This window comes from Xenia sp. Carnegie-2017, unplaced genomic scaffold, assembly GCF_021976095.1.
Source record: "Xenia sp. Carnegie-2017 unplaced genomic scaffold, XeniaSp_v1 HiC_scaffold_19, whole genome shotgun sequence".
NCBI classification, from domain to species: domain Eukaryota; kingdom Metazoa; phylum Cnidaria; class Anthozoa; order Malacalcyonacea; family Xeniidae; genus Xenia; species Xenia sp. Carnegie-2017.
In genome coordinates this window covers 3,009,052-3,036,427 of record NW_025813481.1, presented here as the reverse complement: position 1 = coordinate 3,036,427, position 27,376 = coordinate 3,009,052, and the positions used below count along the sequence as shown (strand labels likewise).

At 35.9% G+C, this 27,376-nt stretch overlaps 4 protein-coding genes and 2 long non-coding RNA genes across 7 annotated transcripts; 5 read left to right on the top strand and 1 right to left on the bottom strand.

Annotated features, from left to right (window-relative positions):
- Nucleotides 1-243: 243 nt before the first annotated feature.
- On the top strand, nt 244-3,446 carry LOC124438764. The gene is given in 6 exon segments (XM_046988963.1): nt 244-463; nt 941-1,050; nt 1,258-1,417; nt 1,420-1,762; nt 1,764-2,215; nt 2,218-3,446. Coding segments are annotated over 6 exon segments (2,514 nt in total).
- A 236-nt stretch (nt 3,447-3,682) lies between these two features.
- LOC124439084 lies at nt 3,683-4,698 on the top strand. Of its 2 annotated transcripts, none has more exons than XR_006946263.1 (3): nt 3,683-3,795; nt 3,899-4,094; nt 4,652-4,698. It is a non-coding gene; the product is annotated as an uncharacterized LOC124439084 (long non-coding RNA). The 2 variants fall into 2 exon arrangements; XR_006946264.1 differs by having other exon boundaries at nt 3,896-4,094.
- Nucleotides 4,699-4,704: 6 nt separating this feature from the next.
- LOC124439083 lies at nt 4,705-5,729 on the top strand. The gene is made up of 3 exons (XR_006946261.1): nt 4,705-4,833; nt 5,162-5,277; nt 5,557-5,729. It is a non-coding gene; the product is annotated as an uncharacterized LOC124439083 (long non-coding RNA).
- A 6,248-nt stretch (nt 5,730-11,977) lies between these two features.
- Nucleotides 11,978-12,529, top strand: LOC124438763. Its single transcript, XM_046988962.1, has one exon. It carries the CDS (start codon nt 11,978-11,980, stop codon nt 12,527-12,529), a length of 552 nt encoding a protein of 183 aa, XP_046844918.1.
- A 184-nt stretch (nt 12,530-12,713) lies between these two features.
- On the top strand, nt 12,714-13,622 carry LOC124438761. Its single transcript, XM_046988959.1, has 3 exons — nt 12,714-12,819; nt 12,900-12,961; nt 13,209-13,622. Exons 1-3 carry the CDS (start codon nt 12,714-12,716, stop codon nt 13,620-13,622), a joined length of 582 nt encoding a protein of 193 aa, XP_046844915.1.
- A 2,129-nt stretch (nt 13,623-15,751) lies between these two features.
- On the bottom strand, nt 15,752-23,473 carry LOC124439076 (serine/threonine-protein kinase/endoribonuclease IRE2-like). The gene is made up of 6 exons (XM_046989294.1): nt 23,394-23,473; nt 19,562-19,648; nt 17,827-18,533; nt 16,847-17,438; nt 16,608-16,685; nt 15,752-16,109 (listed from the first exon to the last, which is right to left on the bottom strand). Exons 1-6 carry the CDS (start codon nt 23,422-23,424, stop codon nt 16,105-16,107), a joined length of 1,500 nt encoding a protein of 499 aa, XP_046845250.1. The 5' UTR covers nt 23,425-23,473; the 3' UTR covers nt 15,752-16,104.
- Between the last annotated feature and the right edge of the window lie 3,903 nt (nt 23,474-27,376).

The following is a 27,376-nucleotide window of genomic DNA, read 5'->3' as shown; positions in this document are numbered from 1 at the left end:
TACATTTGACCGTGTAAAGGACACAAAATATATGTAAATATATCTGTTCGCATGGGAAACATTACATCCCGGGCGGAGAGAGAGGGTGCGTCTGCGATGCATTATGGTCAGTGTAGTGGATCATAGTTGATAATTATTGATAATCTTTGAAAACCCTAAGCATCTTTCACGATTAATAATCATTGATATGAATATTGGCTTTTCCCTTATTCGTTTAAGTGGCTTTTCCCTTCGAATAAAATCATGGATGAGATGAATGCAATGAAAAGTTTGGAGATTTGTTTCATTAATGAACATTTCGATGGCGTGAACATTGAAAATGATTATTGTTTATCGTACTTTGATGGGAAAAATGAAGAATTGGAGGCTGTTTTGCAGAAACTTCAAGCAATTAATTCTATTAGCTTTGTTACCGTCGAAAATCATAGGAAAGAGATGAGTAATAAGAGATTTACTCAAGCAAGTAAGTGCGTACGCCAAAAAAGCCGTAAACTGTATGTTTGACTTCGTCAATCTTACATCCAAGCAACTTAAATGAACACGGATAACATGAAACCAATCATGCTAATGTTAGTTAGGCCGCAAGCAAGGTTTACAAATACGTGTCTGAGGATGACTTTGAAATAAAGTCGAAAATTTACAGTTCACTTCTCGTCTTGTTTTGATTGATATTTTGCAATCTCAAGATGTCCTGTTTTTTCAGAATTTGTTTTATATTATATTTTTTAAATTGTTGGCTGGTCAGAGTTTTTGGACAAATACATGTGTTGCTTGAAATAAGATCCCGACGACGCAAATACGCTTGAATAATCCCACTTAACACACTTAATTGAAAATATCGTTTTTTCCAAAAATGGGTTAATTGGAAAACACGAAAAACAATGATCGCGCAGATGTTGTAACTCAGCTATAGAATGAATTACAATACATGTTCTCGTAGATCATGCAGTTTTTGAAGACAAAAGAGGATATCTTCCAATTTCGTTTTTTGGCAAGCCATTCTCTATAAAAAGCACAGAAACGCGGCATTGTCTCCATGGACCTAATAAGGTACGTAAATCAACATCAATGATCAATCACCAGACAACAACATCAAAGATATAAAAAACAGTCTTTTTATCAAAAATTTCTAGTTATTAACACTGCCTATAAAAATGTTTGTAGAGTTAACTATTAAAAAATCTTATTCAGTAAGAAAGAGAATTACATTCGCTATACATTAAAGAAGAAATATTTGGGCTTTTTACATATATATAGCGGGTAAAAAATTGCGTTGCTTTATTACACATCCAGGATGGAAGAGGAGGTTATAGTGTACAGTCAGTGGGAGACCACGAATATGAAAAGAAACAGCGAGTTAGACTACAAAACAGTCGAAAACTCCAGTGCCCTGCAACTTTGCAAATTCGCTGCATCGAGATTTTGATGATTACTTCATGGACAAAAACGCTTGTCAATCCAACAACGCCATAAAAGTTGCCAAACGTACGCTTCTAACTAAACTAAACGAGGCCCTTAATAAAGAGAACGCAAAAGTCCGTAGGTCCACGCGATTTTACCTAAGGATACCGCTAAGCTCTGCTCACCAAAAACACCCAGTGGGAACTGAGTTATCAATTGGCCAATACGTCGATTCACGTGTCGTGAAAAAAATCTATGATTTGGTCGAACAAAATATTACCAGCGTTGCTGAAGTAAAGCGATGGCTGGACAATTTCGTAGAGAACGATCTATTTCGAGATGTTCCAAAACACAGGTTCCCAAAAAGCAAATCGACGATACTATCCATCCCGGCAAGACATTCGAAATCACATTGGTAGAGCCATTTCTTCTTTCAAATCTTGCGACGATGACCAGGAAGCACTGGCAAGGAAAGTTGACGAGTGGAAAGCAAAAGATCCCACTTCGAATTTTTTTTATAGGATGCGAGAGGAAACGACAAAGAGAAATAACGACAGCGATAGAGTATCCGCAGAGCAAAGCTTTTTGTTTGTTCATCAAGAACAATGGCAGCAGCGTTTGTTGACAAGATATGGATACGAGCTTGTTTTGATGGATGCTACATACAAAACAACGAAGTATGCGATACCCCTGTTCTTCATTTGTGTTCACACAAATGTTGGCTACAAAGTCGTGGCCGAGTTCATGTGCCAAGCAGAGGACAGAGAATCTATCAGTGAAGCTTTGAACGTTGTCAAATCATGGAATCGTGATTGGACCCTAAGTATTTCATGGTCGACTATTCAACAGCCGAGATTGGGGCGATCGAAGAACAGTTTCATGACATAACAGTCTACATCTGCGATTTCCACAGAATTCAAGCCATGCAAAGATGGTCAAAAGCAAAGAAGCACAACCTAACACCAGAAGAACAGGAAATGTTCCTGAGCCAAATGCAGAGAATATCATTTGCAAGCACAGAGAGTGAGTATGATGCCGAAGTCACCAACTTACGGAAGTCTGGATTCTATGAAAAAGTTAAAGAATATACTGAAAACACATGGCTTTCGTGTTCGGCACGTTGGGTCCATGCGTTTCGAACACAACAAGCAGTGAACGTCGTCAACACTAACAATGGCACAGAGGCAATGAACAAGCTATTTAAATACGAATATTTACCAAGATCAGTGGATAAATCTGTGTATGGCATTGCAATCACAATTGTAGAGTGTTTCATTCCTGACTCTCACCAGGGCTATATGCAAAAAAACCTTATGTTTAGTAGTGCATATGCAATGTATAACAAAAGCGTTCCAATTTATTTAAGAGACAGACCTCCACAATTCGTAAAACATTGCCTTAAAAGTCGTTATGCCGCCACAGAGTACAATACCTCTGACATTTCAGCAGTTAATTTCCAAAAGGGGGAGTTTCATATCAGAAGTTTAGCCAACCCACGTGAAAGGCATCTTGTAAATTTGAGCAAACCAGAGTGTTCTTGCAAAGCTTGGAAGAAGACTCATTACCCTTGCAAACATTTTTTTGCAATATTTTCCGCCAATCTAGAGTGGAGTTTCGACTCTTTGCCTGATCACTACAGAAATAGCGTTTTCATTACACTTGATAATGAACATTTCACCATTATAAACTATGATATTTCAGAGAAAACAGCAGAGGAGAAATCAACAACCATAGAAACGCCGGAAGACACCAAATGCGACATCGAAAGCACTGCAGATAAATCCGAAAAGTCTTTTCATCCTGCTTTTAATTCTAAATTGTGCGAAGGAAAATTTCAAAATCACGACACACCCAAGTTGAGAAAAGTTCTTCATGAGAAACTGGATGCTATAAAAAACACGTCCTTTCTCGTTGATAAAGTTGGTGATCTTCAAGCAGCTATAGAATCGGTAGACAAAATACACCAGAAACTAATATCTTCTTGCCCAAATGCAAACGGAATTCTGCTTCGAAGTAGTCCGGTGAAAAAAACTAAAAATCAATAAAACAGAATACCATCAAGTTTTCCACAAAAGCCTACCAAAACGAAAAAATGGAGAAAAAGGATTCACTAGCTCAGGTACGTATGATGTAGTGAAGCAAGATCACAAGCAGAAGTTAAGGGGCGTATGAAAAGACATTGCTAAGTATTTACTAAAAATAATTATAATCAATATATCGTTCACCATCGGGTATGATTTTGTTTCTGTAGAAAACTGAAAAAATACCCATTTGCATAATTGAAGGGATTGAGGATGATGCACTATACAATTCAGACATTGTAGTCGCACAACGTACTAGCTTCCCGCAAGAAGACTTTGACGCAAATAAGGGTTGTGGTGATCATTCCCAACGGTAACGTATAAATCAAATGTCCATTTTTATACAAATTATTGGATAATTCACTAGTATTTATGGTATATAACAGCTTTAAATATCCTTTCTTTGAATCAAGCAGAAAACACGAACCCTTGTCAAGATTAATAAATGCAACAAAGATGGGGTTCAAATTGCACGACGTATTGTTAGATTTCGGGCAGACACAACTAACACTCGGCGATTTGTGGACACTTATTCCGCCTAAAGTGGCACGTATGCACAGTTTAGAGACATCGTCATTAACAAATTTCCATCCTGGTTGGCTAATTGATAAGGTTGGTAAGCGTCTAGGCTAAATAACCAGTGAAGACAGGGAGTTAGAAAATGGCAGCTATGGGGGCTTTCGTCCCTTTATATTTAGGGGGCATCCCCCTGTTTTCTTATAGTAGGGGGCACCCCCCTACTTTAAGAAAACAAAATAACATAATGAATCTTACTAGGAATAATTTCATATCACCATTAGGTAGTAAAACAAAAATGGGCTGTAATAGAATCGTTTTCTGTCTCGTATTAGGTATTGCTCGTAACAAACTACACTAACGTGGTTATTTCTGAAAAATTAACCCGCTCGTCATTTGCTGCAGCGCACCATACTTTGAATTTGCGATTGAATCTAATGTACACAATATGTAAAAACATGATGTTATTGCCAAATTTTTCTTCCCTATTGATGCCCCTGACTGCCCTGAGTGAAGGTATAAAATATACGAACATGATAGAGCGTAGGATTTGCGTGACTAAGGGAAAAATGGTTCTGAAAATACACTGTTACTAATAAAATGTACATATTAAGTCTTTCCTCCATACCAAGTTAGTGTTCGTTCATTTTCAGGTGGTGGAAGCATCTTTGTGGATGTTGACTTTGGAATATAATGTTTTGCTGCAGATGCATCTTTGACAACAATAGCCAAACGTGGGGCTAGCACCCGTTTGCTGTGGTCTGGCCAATGTTTTTCTTCTGTGTCAAAAATATTTGTTCCTATTAACGAGTATGGTATTCATTGGACATTGCTGGTGAGCAAATGTAGTAACTACTACATGTAACAGGGAATGCAGAGTCAGGGAGGGTGGAGGTGGGACTATGGCCCTCAATTTTGAAAATTTTAGATTTGTCTTTGGATCCAAATCTTGCAACTATTAACTTTTGCATCTTTAGTGGTGGATGGATACATACCCCCTCCCCCTTAATGAAAAATGTGCTCTGTGGTCCTCGTAAGAACACTGAAAGATTTACTCTTTTACTCTTCAAGACTGAAGGAAATTTTTTCTACCATCATATGAATTATTTATGACAATTTATATAAAGAAAAAATTTTCCACTTATTTCTGACTTTGCCAATAGGTAATTGACAAATCTAAGAAAATACGATACTTCATTGACCCCATGAATGGACAAAAGGAAATAACAATTGATTTTCAAACACACCCGCATCTTATGGACCTTATAGACAAGATAAGGTTTGATTACTTAAACAAAGATTTAAAAAAATATTGTAAAGGTGTTTACAAGGCATAACAGGATTTTCTTTGAGGGGGGTAAGAGGCAAATTACTTGCTTCCTTGCATGGCATTAAGTACAAATTAGAATCATCACCTAAGACATGTGAATGTAATTGGTCTAATATAAATAGGGAAGTAAGTTTGAAGTTTTTACATTATGCAGAGCAGAGAGATATCTTAAGTATCAAGTTTGATGAAAAAGCAATACTTAAAGTACTGCTACTGTATTTTTTTTAGTGAAATTGCTGACATGAAAACTGGTTGGCATTCTCAATTTTGGTCATGTATCGAGCCATTACATTTCTCACAGCAGGACAGCTTTAATTGTGGTGTACTCATTTGCCTTGTAAGTGAGCACTCCCACAGAGATTTTACAATCCATTCTATTAATTTATACATTGCTCATTTCTTGTAGTTAAGGCACTAGATTTCTACAAAATGCAAACCATGCCTACAAATCACAATGCATATAAATATATATAATTATATATATATGGTTATTCCTGTACATTAATTTTAACAATTTCCTTTTCACAGTTTGCAAGGTGTATTTGTGAAAATTCAAGCCTAAACAGAAATTTTAAAATGGAATTAGAGAGAGAGAAACTAATATCACTCATATTTGGCTCTTGCTATGATGATATTCATGAGTATGTTTTAACCAAAGTCTTTAAAGCATTATACAGTGGATGAGAAACTTAAATTCATTTTAAATTCATTTCTTTGTTTTGCTGTAGAAAATACTGGTGTTTGCAAAATCTGCAAAGATAATGATGGTGAAGACTGGCTTGGATGCGACAAATGCTTTCAGTTTTTCCATTCGAGCTGTTTAAATTTAGACTTTTCTGCTGCCCTATCCAACTATTTTGTTTGTCCATGCTAAAATTATTGGCATTGATATCATACAAATGTGTACATTTATCATCTTTACATTAAATAAGTTTGCAAGGAAACAGGCAGACAGTCATAAGTGCTTCAATGATTGTGCTGGATTTAGAAGAAGTAAACTTGAATAGGTAGCACTTAAAGCTTAGCACAACTTTGTCATAACGTCCTATCCATTTCCTGTATTCTGCTTACAAACCTTTTGCATTATACACTCTAAAAGCATGGTTGTAGTTTCTTAATTCAGTTGCTTAACTTAAAAGTCAAAAATTGATTACAGTTTAAATACAAAAACAGTAAATACGAAAAGGAGAATACATATACGTAACATACCTGCTTTTGACGAGTGCAGAAAAAAGTTTTCGTATTCAGCGATCAATTACGTAGCATGAACTCATACAACATGTACATCGTTTTTTGCAGACCCTCTAATCTTATCTTTTATCATTTTCAATTATAAACAGTGAACTGTAATCACAACATTGTTGTTATTACAGTTCACTGAATATAAATCATTGGGATAAATGGGATTAGTTGAATAATACCATTTTATCCACTACACTGACCATAATGCATCGCAGACGCACCCTCTCTCTCCGCCCGGGATGTAAGGTTTCCCTGTTCCGCATGGCGATTGATGTATTGCGCCCATTGTAATAATGAACAGTTACATGGTCATACTTCATTTTATGACGTACTTTTAATGCAATGTTTGTGCCAAAATGGCGCTGAACAAGGCCAAAAAAACTTCAAGCAGTAGCTATTATTACATCTCTAATGGTGCACGAAGTGAAAAAAAATGAAAGTCACGACGATGGTGGGTAAAACTGTGGAAAACTGCGCAGCGCCGATACGCACAAGGGTTAGCAAAAAATGTAATTGAAGAGATCCGAGTGACTGACCATGATGTATTTAGAAATTTTTTTTGGTAATTTAAGAAATGTGATAGTCTTTTTATTCATGCACTCTTCAAAATTAAGCTAGTCAGTGGATTGTACAATCAATTCAAATTTTACGTTCTTTTTTTAATAATGAAATTTTCTTATTTTCTTTACTTTTATTTACAAATTATAATTTTTACTACTTTTAAGGATGGGTTCCATTTTGTTTGATGAGCTATGTGAGAAGCTAACACCATTCATAGCAAAGAAAAACACCACTATGAGAGATGCTATATCTGCTCTTGATCGCTTGTGTGTAACATTAAAGTTCTTAGCATCAGGATGCTCATACAAAGATTTGATGTACAGTTTCAGAAAATCAGTTCATTGATGGTAAACATATCAAGTTGCGTGCACCTCCAAACTCAGCCTCTGAGTACTTTAACTATAAAAAACATTTTAGCATAGTCCTCTTGGCTATTGCAGATACAAATGCTAAATTCATCTCATTTGGTCTTGGAGCCCCTGGCAACCAGTCAGATGGAGGAATTTTTAAAGACAGTCACCTTAAAAACATATGCAAGACATGCTATTCCCCACAAGCTGAAGAACTAAGAGATACATTATTGCCTATACCTTTCTTTCTGCTTGGAGATGAGGCATTTGCTTTGAATGAAAATCTAATGAAGCCATATCCACACCAGATTGCAATAGGTGATGAGAAAGTTTTTAACTATAGACTTTCACGAGCACAAAGAATTGTCGAAAATGCATTTGTATTGATGTGTAGTCGATTCAGATGTCTTTTGAGAACATTGGAGTTGGATGTTTCACATGCAATGCAGGTGGTGAGGGCCTGTATGGCACTGCATATCCAAATCTAAATTGAGAGTCATCTGATTATTTACAGCAAGCTCCTGAAAATCTTCCTCCCTACCAATTACGATGTACATAATATCGACTTATTTATCAGACACCACTCTCGTTTGATCCAGAACACGGACAATTGGTTGCCCGTTGTAAAAGTATTTCATGCTTTCTTCGTTAACTGTGGCATTTAGAGATTCTTGGATTTCCATAAATTGGACTCCGCCACAAAAGTCTTGTTGATGGTCATCCAAATTATTGACAACACCCGCATGAGCACAGGTCAAGGCATAGTACATATCATTCTTAAAGCAGAACATTGTCAATGTTCCAGAACTACCCTGGGTTCTTTCCGCTATAATTTTAGACAGCATTCGAAACTTTGCTTCTTTCAATGGTTTAGATCGTAATTCGATGTATTTCGATGTATTTCCATTTTAACTTTTCATCGATCTCATTTTTGATAGCAGCCTCCGAATTTTCTTTCTCAAAATCAACTGTGACATACAAATGAGGCATTGGCATGTTCTTGTTTGGGCGAGCTATTCCATACTTCCCACTAAGCCACGAGCAACTTAAACAAGAAACGACAACTACATATTGTCTAAAAACTATTTTTCGTAATGTTCCAACATGCACAGGTCAACATACATAATCGATATCCCATGAAAGAAAAATTACCTTTGGAGAGCCTTGTGAACGTCAGCTTTAATATTCTTACTTTTGTCTAGAAGTTTATGGAAGTTGTCGTCAAGATTTGCTTCTAAATATCATAAAAATATAATTGATAACTTTGATTGTGCACCAACATTAACTACGATGAAACTTCCCTACGATAAGACATAAATAAGACTAAAAATTGACTAATCATATACATGGGATCAAAAATTACTTGCTCTGGATTTCTGGTTTTAGTCATGATATTTAATACGCTATGACGTTAATCAGGTCATATTAATCCTATTCACTAGATTAGAGTGTTTTATCACGTTTTTGACATGGTATAAGAATGGCATTTACAGATTTTTTGCAAGTAACATAAACATAAAATACCCTTTGCAGAGTTACTGGTTTTGGCCTCAATGTTTTCTTTTAAGGCGTCACGACAAAAAATTGCTATTCCAATTATTAATTTTTGTGCACAGGGCCTGTTTGGAGGAACTGTTAAGAACAGATCATACCACAATTCCCCTCTTTCAAGAACGGTTCCTCGCCAACGGAGGTGTCAGGTTTTGGACAGCAGCAATTACCCATGTATGGAATCTACTGTTAGCTACAAGTCAACAGAAGATTCTTCTTTGTTGCGTCAGTTGTAGTGGCCAAATGTTAAAGTCATTCCATATTAAACTAAAGACAAAAAAATCAACTTTGTCGTTAGAGTCTCTACTTCCAAAGCATACGAATATTCATTCATCACAAAGTAAATGAAAACTTTCATTTGGAATTTTGAATACTTACTCCACTCGAGAATTTACAACTGCCCCTACCCCCTCTACACACACACACACACACATGATGGAAGACTTAAGTTGGTATCATGTGAAGACATTATTAAAGTTCAAGAACAATCCTTTGAAGTATTTCCTAACATGTCATTGACGTAGCAAGACACATTTTTTGGTGTTATTTGCTTAGAGATTTAACGTTAGTTTTATTCATTAATAATAGCACAAAATTACAAGGTTTACAGCACCAAACCTCCCCATCACCAATGACTTGGCCCTCACTATATTTGCGAACTTCATATTAAGTAGATGACATGTGAAAACATAATATTGCTCTAAAGGGGGTTCTAAAGTTTTGACACAATAAACACAATATAAATTGCTGTTTAAGTCGCAAACACTTTTTTTTTATCCGTTTACGTACAACAAAACAAATTTATTTTTGTCACGCCTTGCGGCAACGGAATTAAATCTTACAGCTCGAAAATTTGATATTTTACCTTACAAAATGCATTTGGGATGAGCGTGCAGTCCCAGCATGTAGTATGGAAGATGAGAATTACATATGGGATTACACCTCGATTACACACGTGATACTCGTGGTTTCTACCATTGCTTTATCTGCTGCGTAACAGTGGCGTAGACTGCTTCATCAATAATTGGGGAGCCAATACTGATATATGTATGTTGTAATCTCAAGAAAACAATGGATTTCAAAGGAATTTAATACAGATTATAAATGAATATTGCCCTCCAATTATCGAGCTGGCTACGCCTATGCTACGTAACCATAGCCTGACATTGTGGATGGGTGATATGATACCATTCCTTTGGGGGATATCAAAACCAGATTTTCATACCAATTGCACTTTATTTGAACAGTTTGTTACATTTCATAATATACTATACAACAATCAAATTCATCAAAACTTGCCAAAAACATATTTGACTAAAACAAGTATACAAGTTATTTTTATTTTAAACTTTGCTTGTCACATATTTTAGTGCATAAAGTTATACAACAAGGTGCATTAAATTTGATTACTCATTTCTTTTGTGCTAGCTTTAGCATTTCAGATTTTGGTTGCATTTTTAATCTTATTTTCAGTATAAACAAAATATCACAAGTTATTCACACATATCTAAAGATTTCACATGTATGCAATTCTTCTATTTTGATTATGAAGCATTTGATTCTTTTCAAAATGTCATCAGATCAAAATAGCAGCTTTGCTTTCATGCCAGTAGATAAACCTCACAAAATTTTCATTTTATATCTGTAGAGCCCCAAACTTATTTTTTGTATAAAACGTAAAGATTTAAAATGCTATGATATCTATTATGAACCAAACCCAATCTATACATAATATAAATCTTAACATGGTTTTTATATGAACATGAAAAACATGTGACTTGGACAAGATTTGAACGCACACCTTCGGGATACTAGTCTGTTGCTCTAGATACCTGTAGAGCTCCCAAGCCCACAGGGATTGGAGACAAGTCAAATCTTTTAGGATTTACATTATGAACCAAACCCAATCTATATACAGTTAACACAAGAAGTTTTTATTTTGACAATGTCTTAACCTGGCAAAGAAATGAAGAACATAATTCTATTTGATTGTAGATCACACCAGAGAGATTGAGTACTGATAATTATGTCTTTAAATAAATTTTACAACATTCACAGGACATGTGAACAATGTGGGGAATCTAAGTTCAAACAGCAAGTCCTTTGCTTTGCACAAGTGGCATGACTATGAACTAATTTACATGGCTTGCATTCCAAATGCCAATTACATTCACTATACTTACTTTTCCTTATAATCTAATTCTTTCATAACGGTTTTTCTTCATTCCAAGAGCTTTGTGACCCATGTTCACGAGGAAGCTACAATGCAGCATAAGAGTTAACGTATCATGCATGGTTAGTTATGTTTATAAGCTTCATATTTGTGCATTTATTCTCGTTAGCTTTTACTTTCAGGAAAAAACAATTTGGGTGTTTTTGGCAAAATTATATTATATCAATGACTGCTAATTTGTCAAGCAAGTGACCTAACCCATTTTATTTTCACACATGCAGCGCTTACAGCGTTTTATGAACTCTATCTACTTTATTGATTCATGTATTTTTTATTTACACACATGTCAAGTATTAGTCTATGTCATTATCTATTTTACAATCTTGAATACTTCTTACAGTTGTGAACTCATGTTTTTATAGAGGTCAATATATTCTAGTTATTTTTACCACACAGAAGAGAACACAAACTTAAGCGGCTCGAAACTAAGAAGTTGTTTTTTTATTTACATTAATGTTCACAACACCTATCGCTGATACAAATAACGCAAAATAGTTCACATACAAACGAAAAACCGAAAGATCGAGAAAGATAAAGCCAAGACAAGACTTCCCAAAAGTAATATTTATTAAAAGGTTTACTTACGCGTTAGCCGTGTGGTTGCCGGCTTAGAATTGCGCCAACGTATCCTCTGCGTGTCGTAAAAGACGACTAAAAGGGGTTGGTGTAAGGAAGGGCATCCTACCGTAAAACATTTGCTCCAACAAAATTCATGGACTTTGGAAAAGAAGATATGGCCCCCAGTCCCCGGCAGCCCTTCAGTGGGCAGGGGGTGCGAAGAATCTCCGGATCGAATGGTTGTGGAAGTGTCACCCTTCGGGTAGGCACAGTGAACGTTGGGACAATGAAGGGAAGGAGTGCAGAAGTGGCGGACATGTTGAAGAGAAGGAAAGTTGATGTGTGTGGGTTTCAGGAGGTAAAGTTTAAAGGTGAAGGTACGAGAGTCATAAAGGGTGAAGATAATGGAGCGAGATTTAAGTGGTTTTGGAAGGGAAACGGAAGTGGCACGAATGGTGTTGGCTTTGCGATAAGAGAGGATTGGGCGAAGTCAGTTGTAGCAGTGAAGAGAGTTTCGGACAGAGTCCTGAGAGTTGATGTAGTTATTGAGGCCGAAGTTGTGAGTTTCGTTGTGGTGTATGCTCTGCAGGTTGGACGAAGTGCGGAGGAGAAGGAAAAGTTCTACGACAGCGTGTATGCAGTGAGAGCAGACATTAGAGGGCGATGTGTGATGCTTGGTGATTGGAACGGTCATGTGGAAGCGTAAGAAAAGGATACTGTGCGCATGGAGGTTTTGGAGTTGGTGATATGAATGCTGAAGGCGAGGCGATATTGTAGTTAGCAGCGAGTTGTGGGATGGTGGTAGTGAATACGTGGTTTATAAAGGAAGAAAAAGCTTGTGACGTATGAATCTGGTGACAGTAGGACGGTGGTGGATTATATACTGGTGAATGAAGAAGAGAAAAACGGATGCAAAAGTGATTGCAGGAGAAGAATGTGACCCAGCACAAGCTGCTGGTCATGGACTGGAGAATCAGGAAGGTGAAAAGGAGAAAGGTTGAGGGTAAAGGCAGGCTTTACGATCAAATGAAGGGAAGCAGTGTTTCCGTGACGAAATTGCGACATTGAATGTTGAGGTGAGACGGTGGAGGAGCGATGGACGTGCTTGGAGAAGGGTGTTTTAAAGGCAGCGGAGAAGGTATGTTGTAAAGTAAAGGCGGTGTAGTAGAAGAACAGGCATGGTGGTGGGATCAACGAGTCAGCGAAGTGATTGGCGCGAAAGTTGGCATTTAAAGGTGGAGAAAGTCGCGGACTGAAGCAGATAGGATCGATTACATCCGATTCAAGAAAAAGGCGCGAAAGGAGGTGGCTAAAGCGAAAGAAAGACATCAGAAAGAGCTTCGTAAAAAATGCAGGAGAATGGAAGCGTTGTTTAGAACTGCTAGAAGGAGCAAGAAGGAGAACGATATTTTGGTGCTGGCGTGCAGAACGATGGGGAGTTGAAGGTGTTATTGGAAGACAGGTTAGAAGTGTGGAGGGCGTACTGTGACCGTTTGATGAATGTAGAGAATGAGTGGAATGGAGAAGTTGAAGCGGATGAAGTTTTTGGGCCGTGGGAAATAGTGACTGTTGATGAGGTGGCGGCGGCTCTGCGCAAGATGAAGAAAGGAAAGGCGACGGGACCGAGTGAAGTGGGTAGCGAAATGTTGGACAATGAACTATGCGTGAGAGAGTTGTGTAATGTAGCGAACGAGGTTTTGAGGGGCTCAAAGATGCCGAGTACATGGAGAAAGAGTCTAGTGGTCCCGCTGTACAAAGGAAAAGGAGCAGCGACGGTATGTGAATTACAGGACTATTAAGCTGATGGAGCATGCGTTGAAGATAGTAGAGAGAGTGTTTGAAAGAAGGTTGAGGGAAGTTGTTCGGATGGGGGAAGAGCAGTATGGATTCATACCGGGGAGAGGAACGACGGATGCGTGTTTTGTGTTGAGGCAGCTGCAGGAGAAATTTTTGGAGAAGGACAGAGAATTGTATATGGTGTTTGTAGATTTGGAGAAGGCGTTTGATAGAGTTCCAAGAAAGGTGATCGAGTACGCGCTGCGTAAGAAAGGTGTGACAGAGAATATGGTTCGGGCAGTTATGGAGACTTATGAAGGTGTAGAGGCGGTGGTTACGGAGGAAGGTGCTAGATCTGGTGTTTTTGAGGTAAAAGTTGGTGTTCATCAAGGTTCAGTCTTGTCGCCGTTACTGTTTGCTTGTGTGATGGATGTACTGACAGAGGAAGTGAGAAGAAAAGAAGGATGCTGGTGTTTGTTGTATGCAGATGACATTGTCTTGGTGGCGGAGTCGAAGCAGAAAGTTCTGGAATGGTACCGAGAATGGAAAACGGCAATAGAAGTCAAGGGACTGAAAGTGAATGAGGCAAAGACGAAGGGCATGAGATGCTCGAGGCAGGTGGAGGTGAAGGACAGTGATAAATGGCCATGTGGTGTGTGTGGGAAAGAGTTGAGTGAATTGATAATGTGGGGAAATGCGGTAAGTGGGTTCATGGAAGATGTTCAGGTGTCCGTGGTGCATTGACAAGAGTAACTGATTTTGAGTGGGGACGTGTCGAAGTGGTGGGCGAGTCGCGATTGAACGGTTTGAACTGGGTGACGTGAGTTTGGAAGGTGTATCGGAGTTTAAATATCTGGGCGATGTGTTAAATGATGGTGGAGGGTGCGAGCAAGCGGTGAGGAACAGAGTTCAAGCAGCGTGGTGGAGTTTTAGAGTTGTCAGGAATGTTGTGCGGAAGTCGACTCGTTGAAGCAGAAGGAGAATTGTATAGGCATGTGTTAGAAGTGTTTTGGGATATGGAGCAGAGTGTTGGGCGCCGAAAGCAGAGGACCTGAGAAGATTGGCGTCGACGGAAAGGAGAATGCTTAGGATGATGTGTGGTGTAACGTTGATGGATAGGATTCGAAGTGAAGAGATTAGAGAAAGAGTTGGTGTTGAGTTGATGGATAGGATTCGAAGTGAAGAGATTAGAGAAAGAGTTGGTGTTGGTGAAGACGCCAGCGTTTGAGATGGTTTGGGCATGTGGAAAGGAGGGAAGAAAGTGCTGAAATTCGTAGAACGTTGCATATGAATGTTGATGGAGTCCGCAAACGAGGTAGACCGAGAAAGAGATGGATGGATGCTGTGAACAGTGATATGAAGGCGATGGGTATAACGAGAGATATGGCGAGGGATAGAGATGTGTGGCGTGGAAAAATTCATGGACCGGTCAACCCCCCTGGCGGGGATTAATACTGGCCGGTATATAAATGTTGTTTGTTTGTTTGTTTGTTACTTACGCGTCTATTTATAACTCTGATACCAACACCATCGTCACAGAGAATGCACAGAGTACTAACTTAATTAACTATACCACTGACTATACGACAACTTACTTCATGGATAAATATTCATAGGATTTACGAATGATTAGTGGCTAAAAAATATGGCCGCCGACCCCGTCTCGCGTTCTTAGGAATTTAATCTTCAATTCAGAAATTTCTAGAGTTGGCACTAATACAATGTTGTAATATTTAAAGGTAAAATAAACAAGAATTCAATTAAAATAACGAAACATGCATGGAGGCAATTAATAAGCTAGAGTCCCTCGGCAGTATTCATACTGAAGTTCCATACACACCAACGATACACACTACAATAATAGAATCAATGGAAATAAACTGAGAATGTAGATCTTGACCTAACAAAGAACAAATGACTGAAAGAGACAGATCTGGCTAAGTATTTAAAAGACTGAAAGTCATAAATGCAAGCTTGTGGCTTAAAACATACCATCTTTTGTCTCAAGGAAAATGCAACAAAACTAAGCCTGAATAGACAAAAATTCAACAACTTTGACTTCGTCATCATTAACATCACCGAACACAGATTTTCTTTTAACAATTTCAAAGCTGCAACAAAAGAAATACTAGGAAATGATCACAACCTTACATAAAAGTGTCATTTTATTCAAATATTACCAATTTCCCCAATTCAATAAGTTACCCTTTTTATATGTATCAATCGTTAATTATATAACATTGTAAAATCCAATGAAAATTCATAGCAATCTGGCCATGTAATATCCAGCTTGGTTATTTAATTTAACTTGCTTAAGAGCCTCAAATTAAAACATACATAAAAGAGGATCTTGAATTGTGGTATCATTGATTTCCTTCTTGCCAATTGCTTTCCCATAAACCTCTTTTGCAGACAATAAAAAGACTTCATTGATGTGGCACATTTTAGCTTTAAATTGAAAACGATAATGTTCTTGTTTTTCCATTCGTCATTTGATCTGACCATTTACACTTAGGATAAATAATGCGAAGAAAATAAAAAAAGTGAAATGAGCTGCTAAAAGGATTAATAACTCTAATCGAAAACTCTCTTCTTTTTCTAAGCAAGCATTTTTTGCAAATTCAGCATTAATGCATACGACGTGAAGGCATTTGCTGACTTAAAGCAAAGGATACGCAACATTTACTATTGCATATGTGTTCTTTACAAGTTTGACAACATAATAAGCTATAAGTTTCTTTTTACCATACGATAAAAATATGCCAAAGTCTCTGAATCACCATGATTCGTAGGTACTCTTCACTATCTTTGGATATCTGACAAATTGTTGATCTCGTCTAAAGATTTTCGACTATTGCTAGTACTATCACACATGCTTGAACCGTTATTTTCAGTTGCACAAAATTAGAAAATGATGCACCAGATACAAGTGAAGAGATTACGGTTTTTGGTAGAATATTTAAGAAAAGTGACACGTACACAGAATTAGTTTGTTGTTACATAGCTACCGTTAAGATCAGGGTAATCAATAACAGCTTCGCTTTTCTTTCCCTTGCCTTCTTCAAGTTTTACAGGATGTTCACTGTCTAACAAATGTTTGCAACAGCAATATACAGAATTCAAAACATACATGCATTAAGTACAGTGAATGAAGAAGAGAACGAGAGTAAAAATAACAAATATAGTGTCATGGACCCCTAATTTATAGCTTGGCCATCAAAAATGAAAACTCATTTCTGTGTCTTACTTGGAAAATGTTTCTCTAGATCAGGTCTTGCCTTCCAATCACTCAATCTTTTGGCTCTGTGAACTAGATAAGGCAGTTCCTCAAAAAGTCGAAGAAAATACTCTTGATAGTTTCCATCTTTAACACATGATGACAGTTGTGGACGAGGTTTATCGTGCCAATGCTGGCGAACGTTTCGTAAAAATCTTAGGCAACCTAACCATGTAGAGTCGGATACTTTATTGAAATGATTAAAGAATTCAGGATCGATACGCTCCATCCAATTTATTGAAAGATTCAACTGCTCACGAAGATTTGAGGGAAGAGAATGTGGAGATGATGTCTTTATTTCTGGTTCATTCCCAACATCACACAAAAAATCGAAATTCTCCTTATCGGTTTGTAGATAAGGGTGTTTTAACGCTTCTTTGGCCAATGGTCTGTCTTCCGGTTTTAGCTGTAGCATCCAGGATAAAAGGTCTTTGAGCGTGGTATCCTTGATTTCGTCCAAGCCAACTGGGTTTCCTTTCAAAATGCTGTCCAGTCTATGCCGTTCAATTCCAAAAGGATGTTTCCCCTTTGTTGCAACATAATAAGCCACCATTCCGGCATTCTATTTTCAATAAAAAATGGAGTTAATTTATTTGTTACTTGCAAAAATACAAGTTCAGTTCGAAAAAAATCAGAATAATGTTCTCCAATTAAGAATCGTAGCCACAAATTTTTTAGAGCAATCTAAATGAGAGACATACAATCGTAAAACCAATAAGGCAATAACAACAATAAATTCATTATCATACATATACATATTTTTATATTTTATACAGAAAAATTTGTATTTTGCCACTATATGACTGTACAATGAAGGTAAAGAAAAATTATACTTAAAAGTGATAATGATATCAGTGGCAGTGATAATGATATCCCTACCAAATACAACATTCAAATGCAAAAACAACATTGACCTGTGGTTGGCCTCTATTTCTACTTCAAGAACTTACCATAATGTCAGACTCTTTTTTGTAACGAACTTTATTGATTGTATCATCTGATGCGTCATATGACTCTGGAGCTATCCAATATTTAGCTCCTCTTTGTATGCTCCAATATGTCGAAGATTCGTCAGATAACATATGACTTATACCAAAGTCAGCGATTAAAAAATTTCCTTGTACATCTCGAAGAACGTTCGAGGGTCTTAAATCCCGATGAAGAATAGGACGCTCACCGCTATGAAGGTGAACTAGACCATTTAAGATCTGAATAAGAACTTTAGGAACGACTTTTTGAAGATCTTGCAAAGAAGAAGATTTCACATAACTCTCTAACGATTCTTCACACAAATCTAATATCATGTACAAATAATCTGTGCCTGGTTCTTCTTCAAGATACCAATAATTCACAACATAATTTGAACGCTTTGCATTCAACTCATTCAAAATTTCTTTTTCTCGTTTGGCTATCTCCGCGCAGTTATCTCGAAGCAATCGTTTTACTGCTTTTCCGTAACCATCTTTTCCGAGTCCAAGGTAAACACGAGTTCCATCACTTCCTTTACCAAGCAAAAACTCTTCAGAACAAATAACCTTTACACCATTTACAAGTTTGACTTTTCCTGGATTTTCCTTCCCATATTTCTCCATCATTCTGAACTTTGGCTGATGCATTATTGATTTATCATAACATTTCCATGGTTGAGAAAGCAATTCTTCAATTAAAAAGTAAAGTAGACTATTTAGAAAGGAATAAATGAATGTATCAAGAAGCAATTTAATTTTCTAATTATACGCACATCAAAAAATGTGCCTATTAGACAAGATTTGAAATACCTACACCGCTTTGCCCGTTAAGGTGAACTGACTTTTTTATTTAGCTACTGAATAATGACATAATAACATGTTTGCCTTGTCTTGAGTTTATTTGTATTAACAGCGTATTTCCCTGCTCCTAAACACACGGATGAGGGATATTTAGTTCAAAGGACGTTGAGGGACGTCAGGAACGTTTCACTTTAAATGCGAAAACATTGAGACTGAAAAATCAAAGATGAAAGCACCTGTCGAGGTGAAAAGAGTTCGGAGAATTAAAGAACCTAATGTTTTTAAGGTTACCTTCTGAAAAGCTTGTGTTTTTGACCAGAATTATTGGCTTTTATTGGCTATCAATAATCAAATAAAATGTTTTAAAAGGATAATTTCAACAATATTCTATTTAAGTTAATTTGTGTACGTGTAACGTATACATGTAACTGACAAGTTGATCATGATGGTTTTCACAATTTACTTTTAGCATTATAGCCAGTTTTCACTTTCTATACATATTGATCAAATTTCTATGTTTACAAAGTTAAAAATTTTTACATGATTTTGATCCACAACATTTGTACTGTTTTTGAATTAAAAGATTTTAGTTGGCTACATATAACGATACCTTTTAAAATTAATATATTGGGTTATAAATTATTGTTTGTGTTTAGCGTTGAAAACCATGGAAATGTTTGGGCAAATGTTTGCTAACACGGTTAATACATCAGAGCAAGATAAAAGGAATACTTGCTGAGTTATTTCACTCTTTATTACATCTCACATTTTTGACCGTTAACAAAAATATATGTGAATAAGGAAGATATAAACGAATCTCAATGGTTACATTGCATTCTTGTTTCTACTTAATATTTCAAAAGGCAATAAAGATTACGTTTGTGTAAATATTTGCATATAAAATTCCATTACTTACTAGGTCCTGATGTAGACGTTATACCAATATCGGCATCACTGTCATTATCATTTAGTAGATATAGCAACGATTCCTTTTCTTCAGAAGCTGAAGCAATGTAAATATGAAGCATTTAAGTATGATAATATTACTAAAAAGTATTGCAACAAATGTAAGCTTTTATTTGTTAAACTCCACACAAAAAGAAAGTTTCCTTCTAGCTATTTAACTTTTTAACAGATTTTTGGGAGCTGTAAATGGCTGTTTGTTTCCGACAAAGTGTCATATATTTTGTAAACAAACTTGATCATACTGATTTCGTTGTGACTGCTTTGTAAGATGGTCTTACTAGGAAGAATCTGAGCGTAATTTTACTGAATCAAAAAAAGATGTTCAAAAAATTATGTTAATTATAGGTATTTGGTTATGCCCTCGAATGGTACGCAGTACTTTTACTTTTTACTATAGTATGTTTTCCTTTAATACTTTCTACATTTAATGCACATTATTTTGAGTTCTATTCAAGCCTAAAATCAAAGTAATTTAGTCACCAATAACAAATGATAATCGGATCGGTAATGCAAATTTTAGATGTTTTAATTGATGATCAGAAAAAGAAATATCCAAAAGGATTTGAGACGTTTGCAAATGATATTAGACATAATGCAATCTTGGTGATATTTTCGTCGTCCTCTTTCCTAAAGATAATCTGGACGAGCGACGCAGGTATTCTAGTTTAAAAATGATAGTCCTCGTTTTCTTTTGAAAGCTTGTCTCAAAGATTTCTTTAAATCTTTTTTGAAAAATCTGCTAATTCTCATGTAGATAACATGTGAAAACTACATTTTTAATTCACATTTTTTGTAACTTTTTCATCAATGAAAAAACAAAATGTATCAGACAAAATAAAAAATGATGGTCCCATAATTTATACTCTTATGTTTCTTCAACTTTATTTAGCAACATGTAGTTAATGGAATTCACACAAAACAATATACAACACACAAATGACACACAAAAGTACATGAGTAAAACAAAATACAATTGACTACTCTACTGGCCTTGAACTTTGTTTATAGTAAAAACATCAATACATTTTTTATAAAGATAAATGTATAAAATCAAATGGTAGCATCATGTAACCTTTAACTTTATTCTTTTAATGCAAAAGTTCAATTTTCTCAGTTTTTTGAATAGCTAAAACATACAGTTAGAAAAATTTGTATCAATATAAACCAACATCCCTCAACTATACTCAGCTACGCTTCGGAAGATAACATTGAACTCGGTCTGAATAATTCTTGATATTGCTCAGCCTCATCCAATAATTATTTATTACACGCGGAAAATTCCACCTTGTTGAAAATAGCCTTAAATTACATTCATCAAAAAAAATTGCAATTGTCGAATAAAATAAAAGTGCCCTCTTGAAAGAAAATGATTTAATCACTTGTTTACAAGGCCAAACAATAACAGATTGTAACGAATCAACACTGTACATTGGTATGACGGCCGGATGTTTCGAGCGTTACACCAACCATACTCATCGTCCCAGCAATCGTATAGAAACGGAACTGAGCTATTTAAATACGCATGGCTCAAGGAACGAGACAAACCATGTAATATCTCATGGTGTCTGTAGTAAAATGCGTATACCGTCAAGATTAGCATGAAGTAAATTGTATTATGTATGTTTAGAAGAAACAATTAACATCATGAAGTCAAACCGAAAGTACGAAACGTCCGAGATGTTAGCTAAATGCCTTGATAGGAAGTGCTTTTTGCGCATTTATGAATATTAATATTTGTATGCTTTTTGTTTTGCAACGTTTTCATGCTTCATGCATCACTTTCAAGCAACGTATAAGTACATAACCATATTAAAAACAAATAACGTAAAACAGTGTTTGAAGGTCACGATTGCAATAATTGTGTTAAATTGATGAAAATTAAGTAAAATATGAAATAAATAAATTAGACCTAGTTACAGAATCAAAAAACATTTTGCAGACATCCAATATAAACGTACACATCTACACTCAAATCTACTTCAATGAAAATCAATATGACTATTGTTTAAACGATTCTTAATGACAATGAATTTAAACAAACGATGGAAGTCAGGCTATACAGGTCATGAATACAATGACATTTGCTTTGTGCGATGTACATTTAAAGATTCGACAGATTCAACATAGGTACGTCAATTGCAGTCTAAGAGAACTGTCGGCAATGTATAGTCCTATCAAAATGTTATTTAGAAAATAGTATCCACTGACGAGCAATGGATTACATGCGCAACAAGAAACCGACTACACATGCAGTATTTCTACACATGTATGCAACGCTTTCTTTAAATTGAAGATTGGTGTACTTCATTAAATACATCATTACGGAAAACAAAAAAAGATAAATGAGATTTCGTAGTTTACGTGAATCATCAAAAATCAGCATCATGTAAACATATATTGAAAAGACTTATCTACTTATTTTTGGAAGTTCACCCAAACTTCTTTCATCGTCTACTATAAAAAAAACATGAGACATACGTACGTCTGTTTTTTGTATCAAGTATATTGTTTAAATGTAATTCAAAGTTATACATATTTATACATATATAACTTTGAATTATATATTCAAACAATACTTGATATGATTTACTACCCAGTGTTTCACGCCTATATTGACGATTTTCAGTTAAATTAAAATAATAAAACTATGGCTCTGTTAATCAGTGAACTTATGTACTAATCATCATGTAGATGATTTCACTGAATATTCAAATTTAAATTGAATCAGTGGTTTAACTTAACCTTATACTAAGAATGTAACAACCAACGTTGCAAACAATTTCTTTGCATGATAGAAAAGTATTTAACCACCCTCTTTAAATCTTTACAAAATCTTAACAGCACAAACCGCCCAATATTAAAAGCACAATCGTCAACCACAACCGTTCTATCACAAATAAATCTAAAGCCTTTTTTTAACCAGGCGGAATTTTCCGCGCGCGACGCTAAATTTGCAACATGATTGGTTGTCATACAATAATGACAAAATCATCTACCAATCATGCGCGTTATTAAGCCCTTAATAACCGAGCTTGAGGTCTTTACGGAGAAATATCGGACCGATGTCTTTTTGTAAAGACCGAGCCCGTAGGGCGAGAGAACATTTTATCAACTGAACTTTTAATTCTCCCCGTATCTCCTTCACGAGCCTCAGAGCTTTACTAAGATGGAGACTAAATTAGGATATCTTAATTAAACCAAGTTGAAATATTTATTTAACATTTACACCTTAACGTAGCCAGACTGCATATTTCCTATGGTTATGTAAATTCTCATGGATAACCATTATTCATCTTTTTATAAATCTATTGTTCTCACAGCTAGTAAACACAAAAACATTTGGATACAAGCGGGAGTAAAAAGTCGAGCTGGCTATGTTACTGCATTTACACCTTACACAATAATACATTGACCTAAATATATAGCAATCATGTAAAGCAAACTCTAAAGTTTATCTCCAACCTTACTTTTGGACATGAAAGTAAAACATGTCAGACCAAGCCTCAAGAACTTGGAGTCATTATTCGAAAACTAATCCTTGCAGGTGAGGAGTGGCGTTGCTATCCCACAAATTTAGTCCTGCTATGTAAATTTTAATGTGTTTACTTACTGTGAAAAAACAGATGGGAAAAGAACAATAATGATCTGAGATTTACATAGCATAAACAAAACTTGTGGTCTGGTTGTATGTACAAAACTATACTTTGATGCAACTGCTCAATCTGACAAGATCGTGCTTTGCTTTGAAAAATTAGACAACCACTCATTCCAACTTCACTTACCAGTTCTTTTCTCGTTTTCATTTAACTGCATGATTCCATCAACGGTGTCTTGCGGAACTTGATCAGGCAGCTTAACATCCAAATCCTTTCTATCTCATGAGCTAAACCTCCTTGCTTACACTCTTTCAATGCTAGGAGCAGTGCTCTTACATTGGCATGTTGTCCGTCTCTATCAAACCAAGTGTCCAACACATATCGTGTGGGGTTACCAGAGAATTTCTCAGCAATGATGTTTTCTTTACCTTGTGGCAAATTCACTGCTTTGTACAGGCTTGAAAAAAGTCAATTTGTGCTCAGTTAAGGAATAAAACTTTACTAAAAACATTTAGTTACCTAAAGATAAAACATCAACTGAGTTTAAAAACTTTAATTCATTTGAAAATCACCTTCTCCAGTCATTCTCTAATAACTCATTGCCTTTGTTTAAGCGTTCTTCTAACTTTCTTTGAACATGGTCAGGTAGATCTGAACAGGTTGTTTCAAGATTAAACTGGGCTGTTGTCTGCCCAGTCAGATGAGCATTTGTTGACTCCTGATAGAATTGTCTCTCATCAATTAGTTCGCCAGAATGAGTAGCTAACAAATCAGTGAGATGAATTTGACTTACAGGATATGTAAAGGGATAAATATTTATATGTAATAACAAGGAGGAATAATTATTACATTTTTTACATACCTTTTATTGACTGCCTCAAATCATGGGCAAGTTGCGGCTGATTTATATCTAAGGTTTTGAAAAAACATTGGAATGCATCAGGCCCTAAACGGAAGCACATCACATATAAGCTTTTCCACTTTTTTGTCCAAAGATAGTTCTTGCAACACAGCTCTGATGTTGACACCAGGATTTCTGCTTGTGATCGCCACATTGTTGGATAAACTTTCAACCATTTGAGCGACATTAAGTGATTGCTTAAATGTGGACAAATGGCTCACAAGAATTTGACGATGGACCTCTTTCATTCCAGGCTCTTCAGTTTCTCCTAAGTAAGACAGTGGTAAAATAAATGGTTTAAAACTTTCTGATGTTTCTGTTTATATATAAGAAGATGGTTTTTCATTAAAACTTCTGCAAGTGAAGTCGATATTTGCATTCTTATCTTCTAGAGAATTTTAAATCTTCAGAATGAATAAATAATAGACAGGCAAACAAGCTCACAGTACGTAATATATAAAAGTATAAGAAATAAAAAATGTCGTACTTTGCGTAGCACTAGGAAGTATATGGTTCACATTAAGTCCGGCTAAGTCAGCCAAGTATTCCCCAACCCATCTTTGAACTTTAAGTGTCGCTCTAATAAAGGATATAAATGCTTCATCTCCTCGCCGATGCAGCAAATTAAGAAGTTCCAAAGTACGAGCTTCAGGGGTGGATTCTGCTCGAATTTTGTCTTCGCAGTTACGATCCAGAACGTCCGTCATTTGTGGCCAAACAGCATCAACCTCAAGATTTCTTTTGATATATTCCCTGTTTTTTCTTAAAAATTCGCGATGCGCTTCAGACATCGCCATTATCACCGAATATCGGAAATACAGGCACTTCAATTTCGTTGTAAACTATTCTTGAGCTTTTCTACACCTAAACATTCCTTGGCAAAGTTACAATTCCCACTTCCCATTCATCGCAATGACAGTGGTAATGACGTGTGAAGGTTTTTCCCCCGCTGGGCCGCTTCCCCAAACTCGTCCAGTGTCCTGCTCTCCCCTGTTTTTCAGCAAATTTTCATCCTAATGAAGCAGCTCGATGAAGAAGAAATAACATTATTTGTCTTCTTTTTAACATCAAAATGAACAAGCTATTGATAGTTTGGTCGGTAAAGAAGTAAATGTGTATATTGCGTTGCTGAATTATAGAGAAAGTTCTTAGCCAACACTGTATTTTTATAATTTTTTGTTCTTGTACATTTGTACTTTAGGAATACAAATTGACTGTGATGACATAATGACTATTTATCAGTAATATTTTTAAGACTAAAGTTAGTGTACATGATGTTAAATGGATAGTATTGCTTGGTATTGCCCTAGTATTGCCGATTTGCAATCCATTCTGACCAATGATTCTGACAGATGGGATACAATGAACTGGTCATTGGTTGGTGGGTTTTCGAAATGGCCTAGTTTTTGTTGAAAAATCATTGGTTTTGTATGAGAATTTTGAAATTTAACTATGCTGTTATGTTGGTTGAGCTAATGTGCATTTTTACATATACATGCTTCATACAAAGTAATTAATTTCACCCTTATAACCTTTGCTATCTCAGGTGGGATGACTTGACTGTCTGTCAAGCAAAGTCACACTCTGTTATTTTTTAAGAAACATTTTCTTATAATGGTGAAAAAGCCATGGAGAAAAATCTTGTACGAAGAACAAAATTACCCAGATAATTATGTTGACGAGTCTTTCCTGTATGAACTGAAAAAAATGGTAAATATTTGAGTGAAATCTAGGAATGGTAAAAGATCGATAATTATGCCTACGATTTGAGTTGGATGCGTATAACAAAGTATAATTTTTAGTATACACAAGAAACTATCATTTCTGGATTGTCTCCAATGAAGCTGGAAGAGTTTCACAACAATTTAGCAGGTTAAAATCAGGCTATCTTTGACTATCATCCTGTTCGTCAATTCAATTTTTGGGAACTGGTTGTTTGTTTACGACAGTGTCATATATTTTGTAAAATTGATCATACTGACTTCGTCGTGACTACTGTGTAAGATGGTCTTACTAGAAAAAATCTGAGCGTATTTTTACCATATCGAAAGAGGATTTTCAAAAAATTATGTTAACTATAGGTATTTGGTTATGCCTTCGAATGGTACGCAGTAATTTTACTTTTTACTATAGTATGTTTTCCCTTTAATACTTTCTACATTTAATGCACATTATTTAGTTTTACTCAAGCCTAAAATCAAAATTTCAGCATTAATGTATACGATTTGAAAGCATTTGTTGCCTTAAAGCAAAGGATACGCAATATTTATTATTGCATATGTGTTCTTTACAAGTTTGACAACATAATAAGCTATAAGTTTCTTTTTACCATACGATAAAAATATGCCAAAGTCTCTGAATCACCATGATTCGTAGATACTCTTCACTTTCTTTGGATATCTGACAAATTGTTGATCTCGTCTAAAGATTTTCGACTATTGCTAGTACTATCACACATGCTTGAACCGTTATTTTCAGTTGCACAAAGTTAGAAAATGATGCACCAGATACAAGTGGAGAGATTACGGTTTTTGGTAGAATATTTAAGAAAAGTGACACGTACACAGCATTAGTTTGTTGTTACATAGCTATTTACCGTTAAGATCAGCGTAATCAATAACGCCATCGCTTTTCTTTCCCTTGCCTTCTTCAAGTTTTACAGGATGTTCACTGTCTAAAAAATGTTTGCAACGGCAATATACAGAATTCAAAACATACATGCATTAAGTACAATAAATGAAGAGGAGAACTAGAGTGAAAAGAACAAATATAGTGTCATGGACCCCTAATTTATAGCTTGGTTATCAAAAAGGAAAACTCATTTCTGTGTCTTACTTGCAAAATGTTTCTTTAGAACAGGTCTTGTCTTCCAGTCACTCAATCTTATGGTTCTGTGAACTAGATAAGGCAGTTCCTTAAAAAGTTGAAGAAAATACTCTTGATAATTTCCATGACAGTTGTGGACGAGGGTTATCATACCAATGCTGGCGAACGTTTCGTAAAAATCTTAGGCAACCTAACCATTTAGAGTCGGATACTTTATTGAAATGTTTAAAGACTTCATGATCGATACGGTCCATCAATCTATTGAAAGATTCAACTGCTCACAAACATCTGAGGTAAGAGAATGTCGAGATGATGTCTTGATTTCTGGTTCATTCCCAACATCACATAGCAAATCAAAATTCACCTCATCGGTTTGTAGATAAGGGTGTTTTAACGCTTCGTTGGCCGATGGTCTGTCTTCCCGTTTTAGCTGTAGCATCCA

Bases quoted from the DNA above. Each gene is read 5' to 3' on its own strand.
- LOC124439076 (XM_046989294.1), bottom strand. From the start codon at position 23,424: ATGCAGTTAAATGAAAACGAGAAAAGAACTG. The intron at 19,649-23,393 runs GTAAGTGAAGTT...ACATTGCTTCAG, and splicing joins TGAAAACGAGAAAAGAACTG to CTTCTGAAGAAAAGGAATCG. The intron at 17,439-17,826 runs GTAAGTTCTTGA...TATTGAAAATAG, and splicing joins AAAAAGAGTCTGACATTATG to AATGCCGGAATGGTGGCTTA.
- LOC124438761 (XM_046988959.1), top strand. From the start codon at position 12,714: ATGAAGAAGAGAAAAACGGATGCAAAAGTGATTGCAGGAGAAGAATGT. The intron at 12,820-12,899 runs GTTGAGGGTAAA...TTGAATGTTGAG, and splicing joins GGAAGGTGAAAAGGAGAAAG to GTGAGACGGTGGAGGAGCGA. The intron at 12,962-13,208 runs GTATGTTGTAAA...TAGAACTGCTAG, and splicing joins TTTTAAAGGCAGCGGAGAAG to AAGGAGCAAGAAGGAGAACG.
- LOC124438763 (XM_046988962.1), top strand. From the start codon at position 11,978: ATGGACTTTGGAAAAGAAGATATGGCCCCCAGTCCCCGGCAGCCCTTC.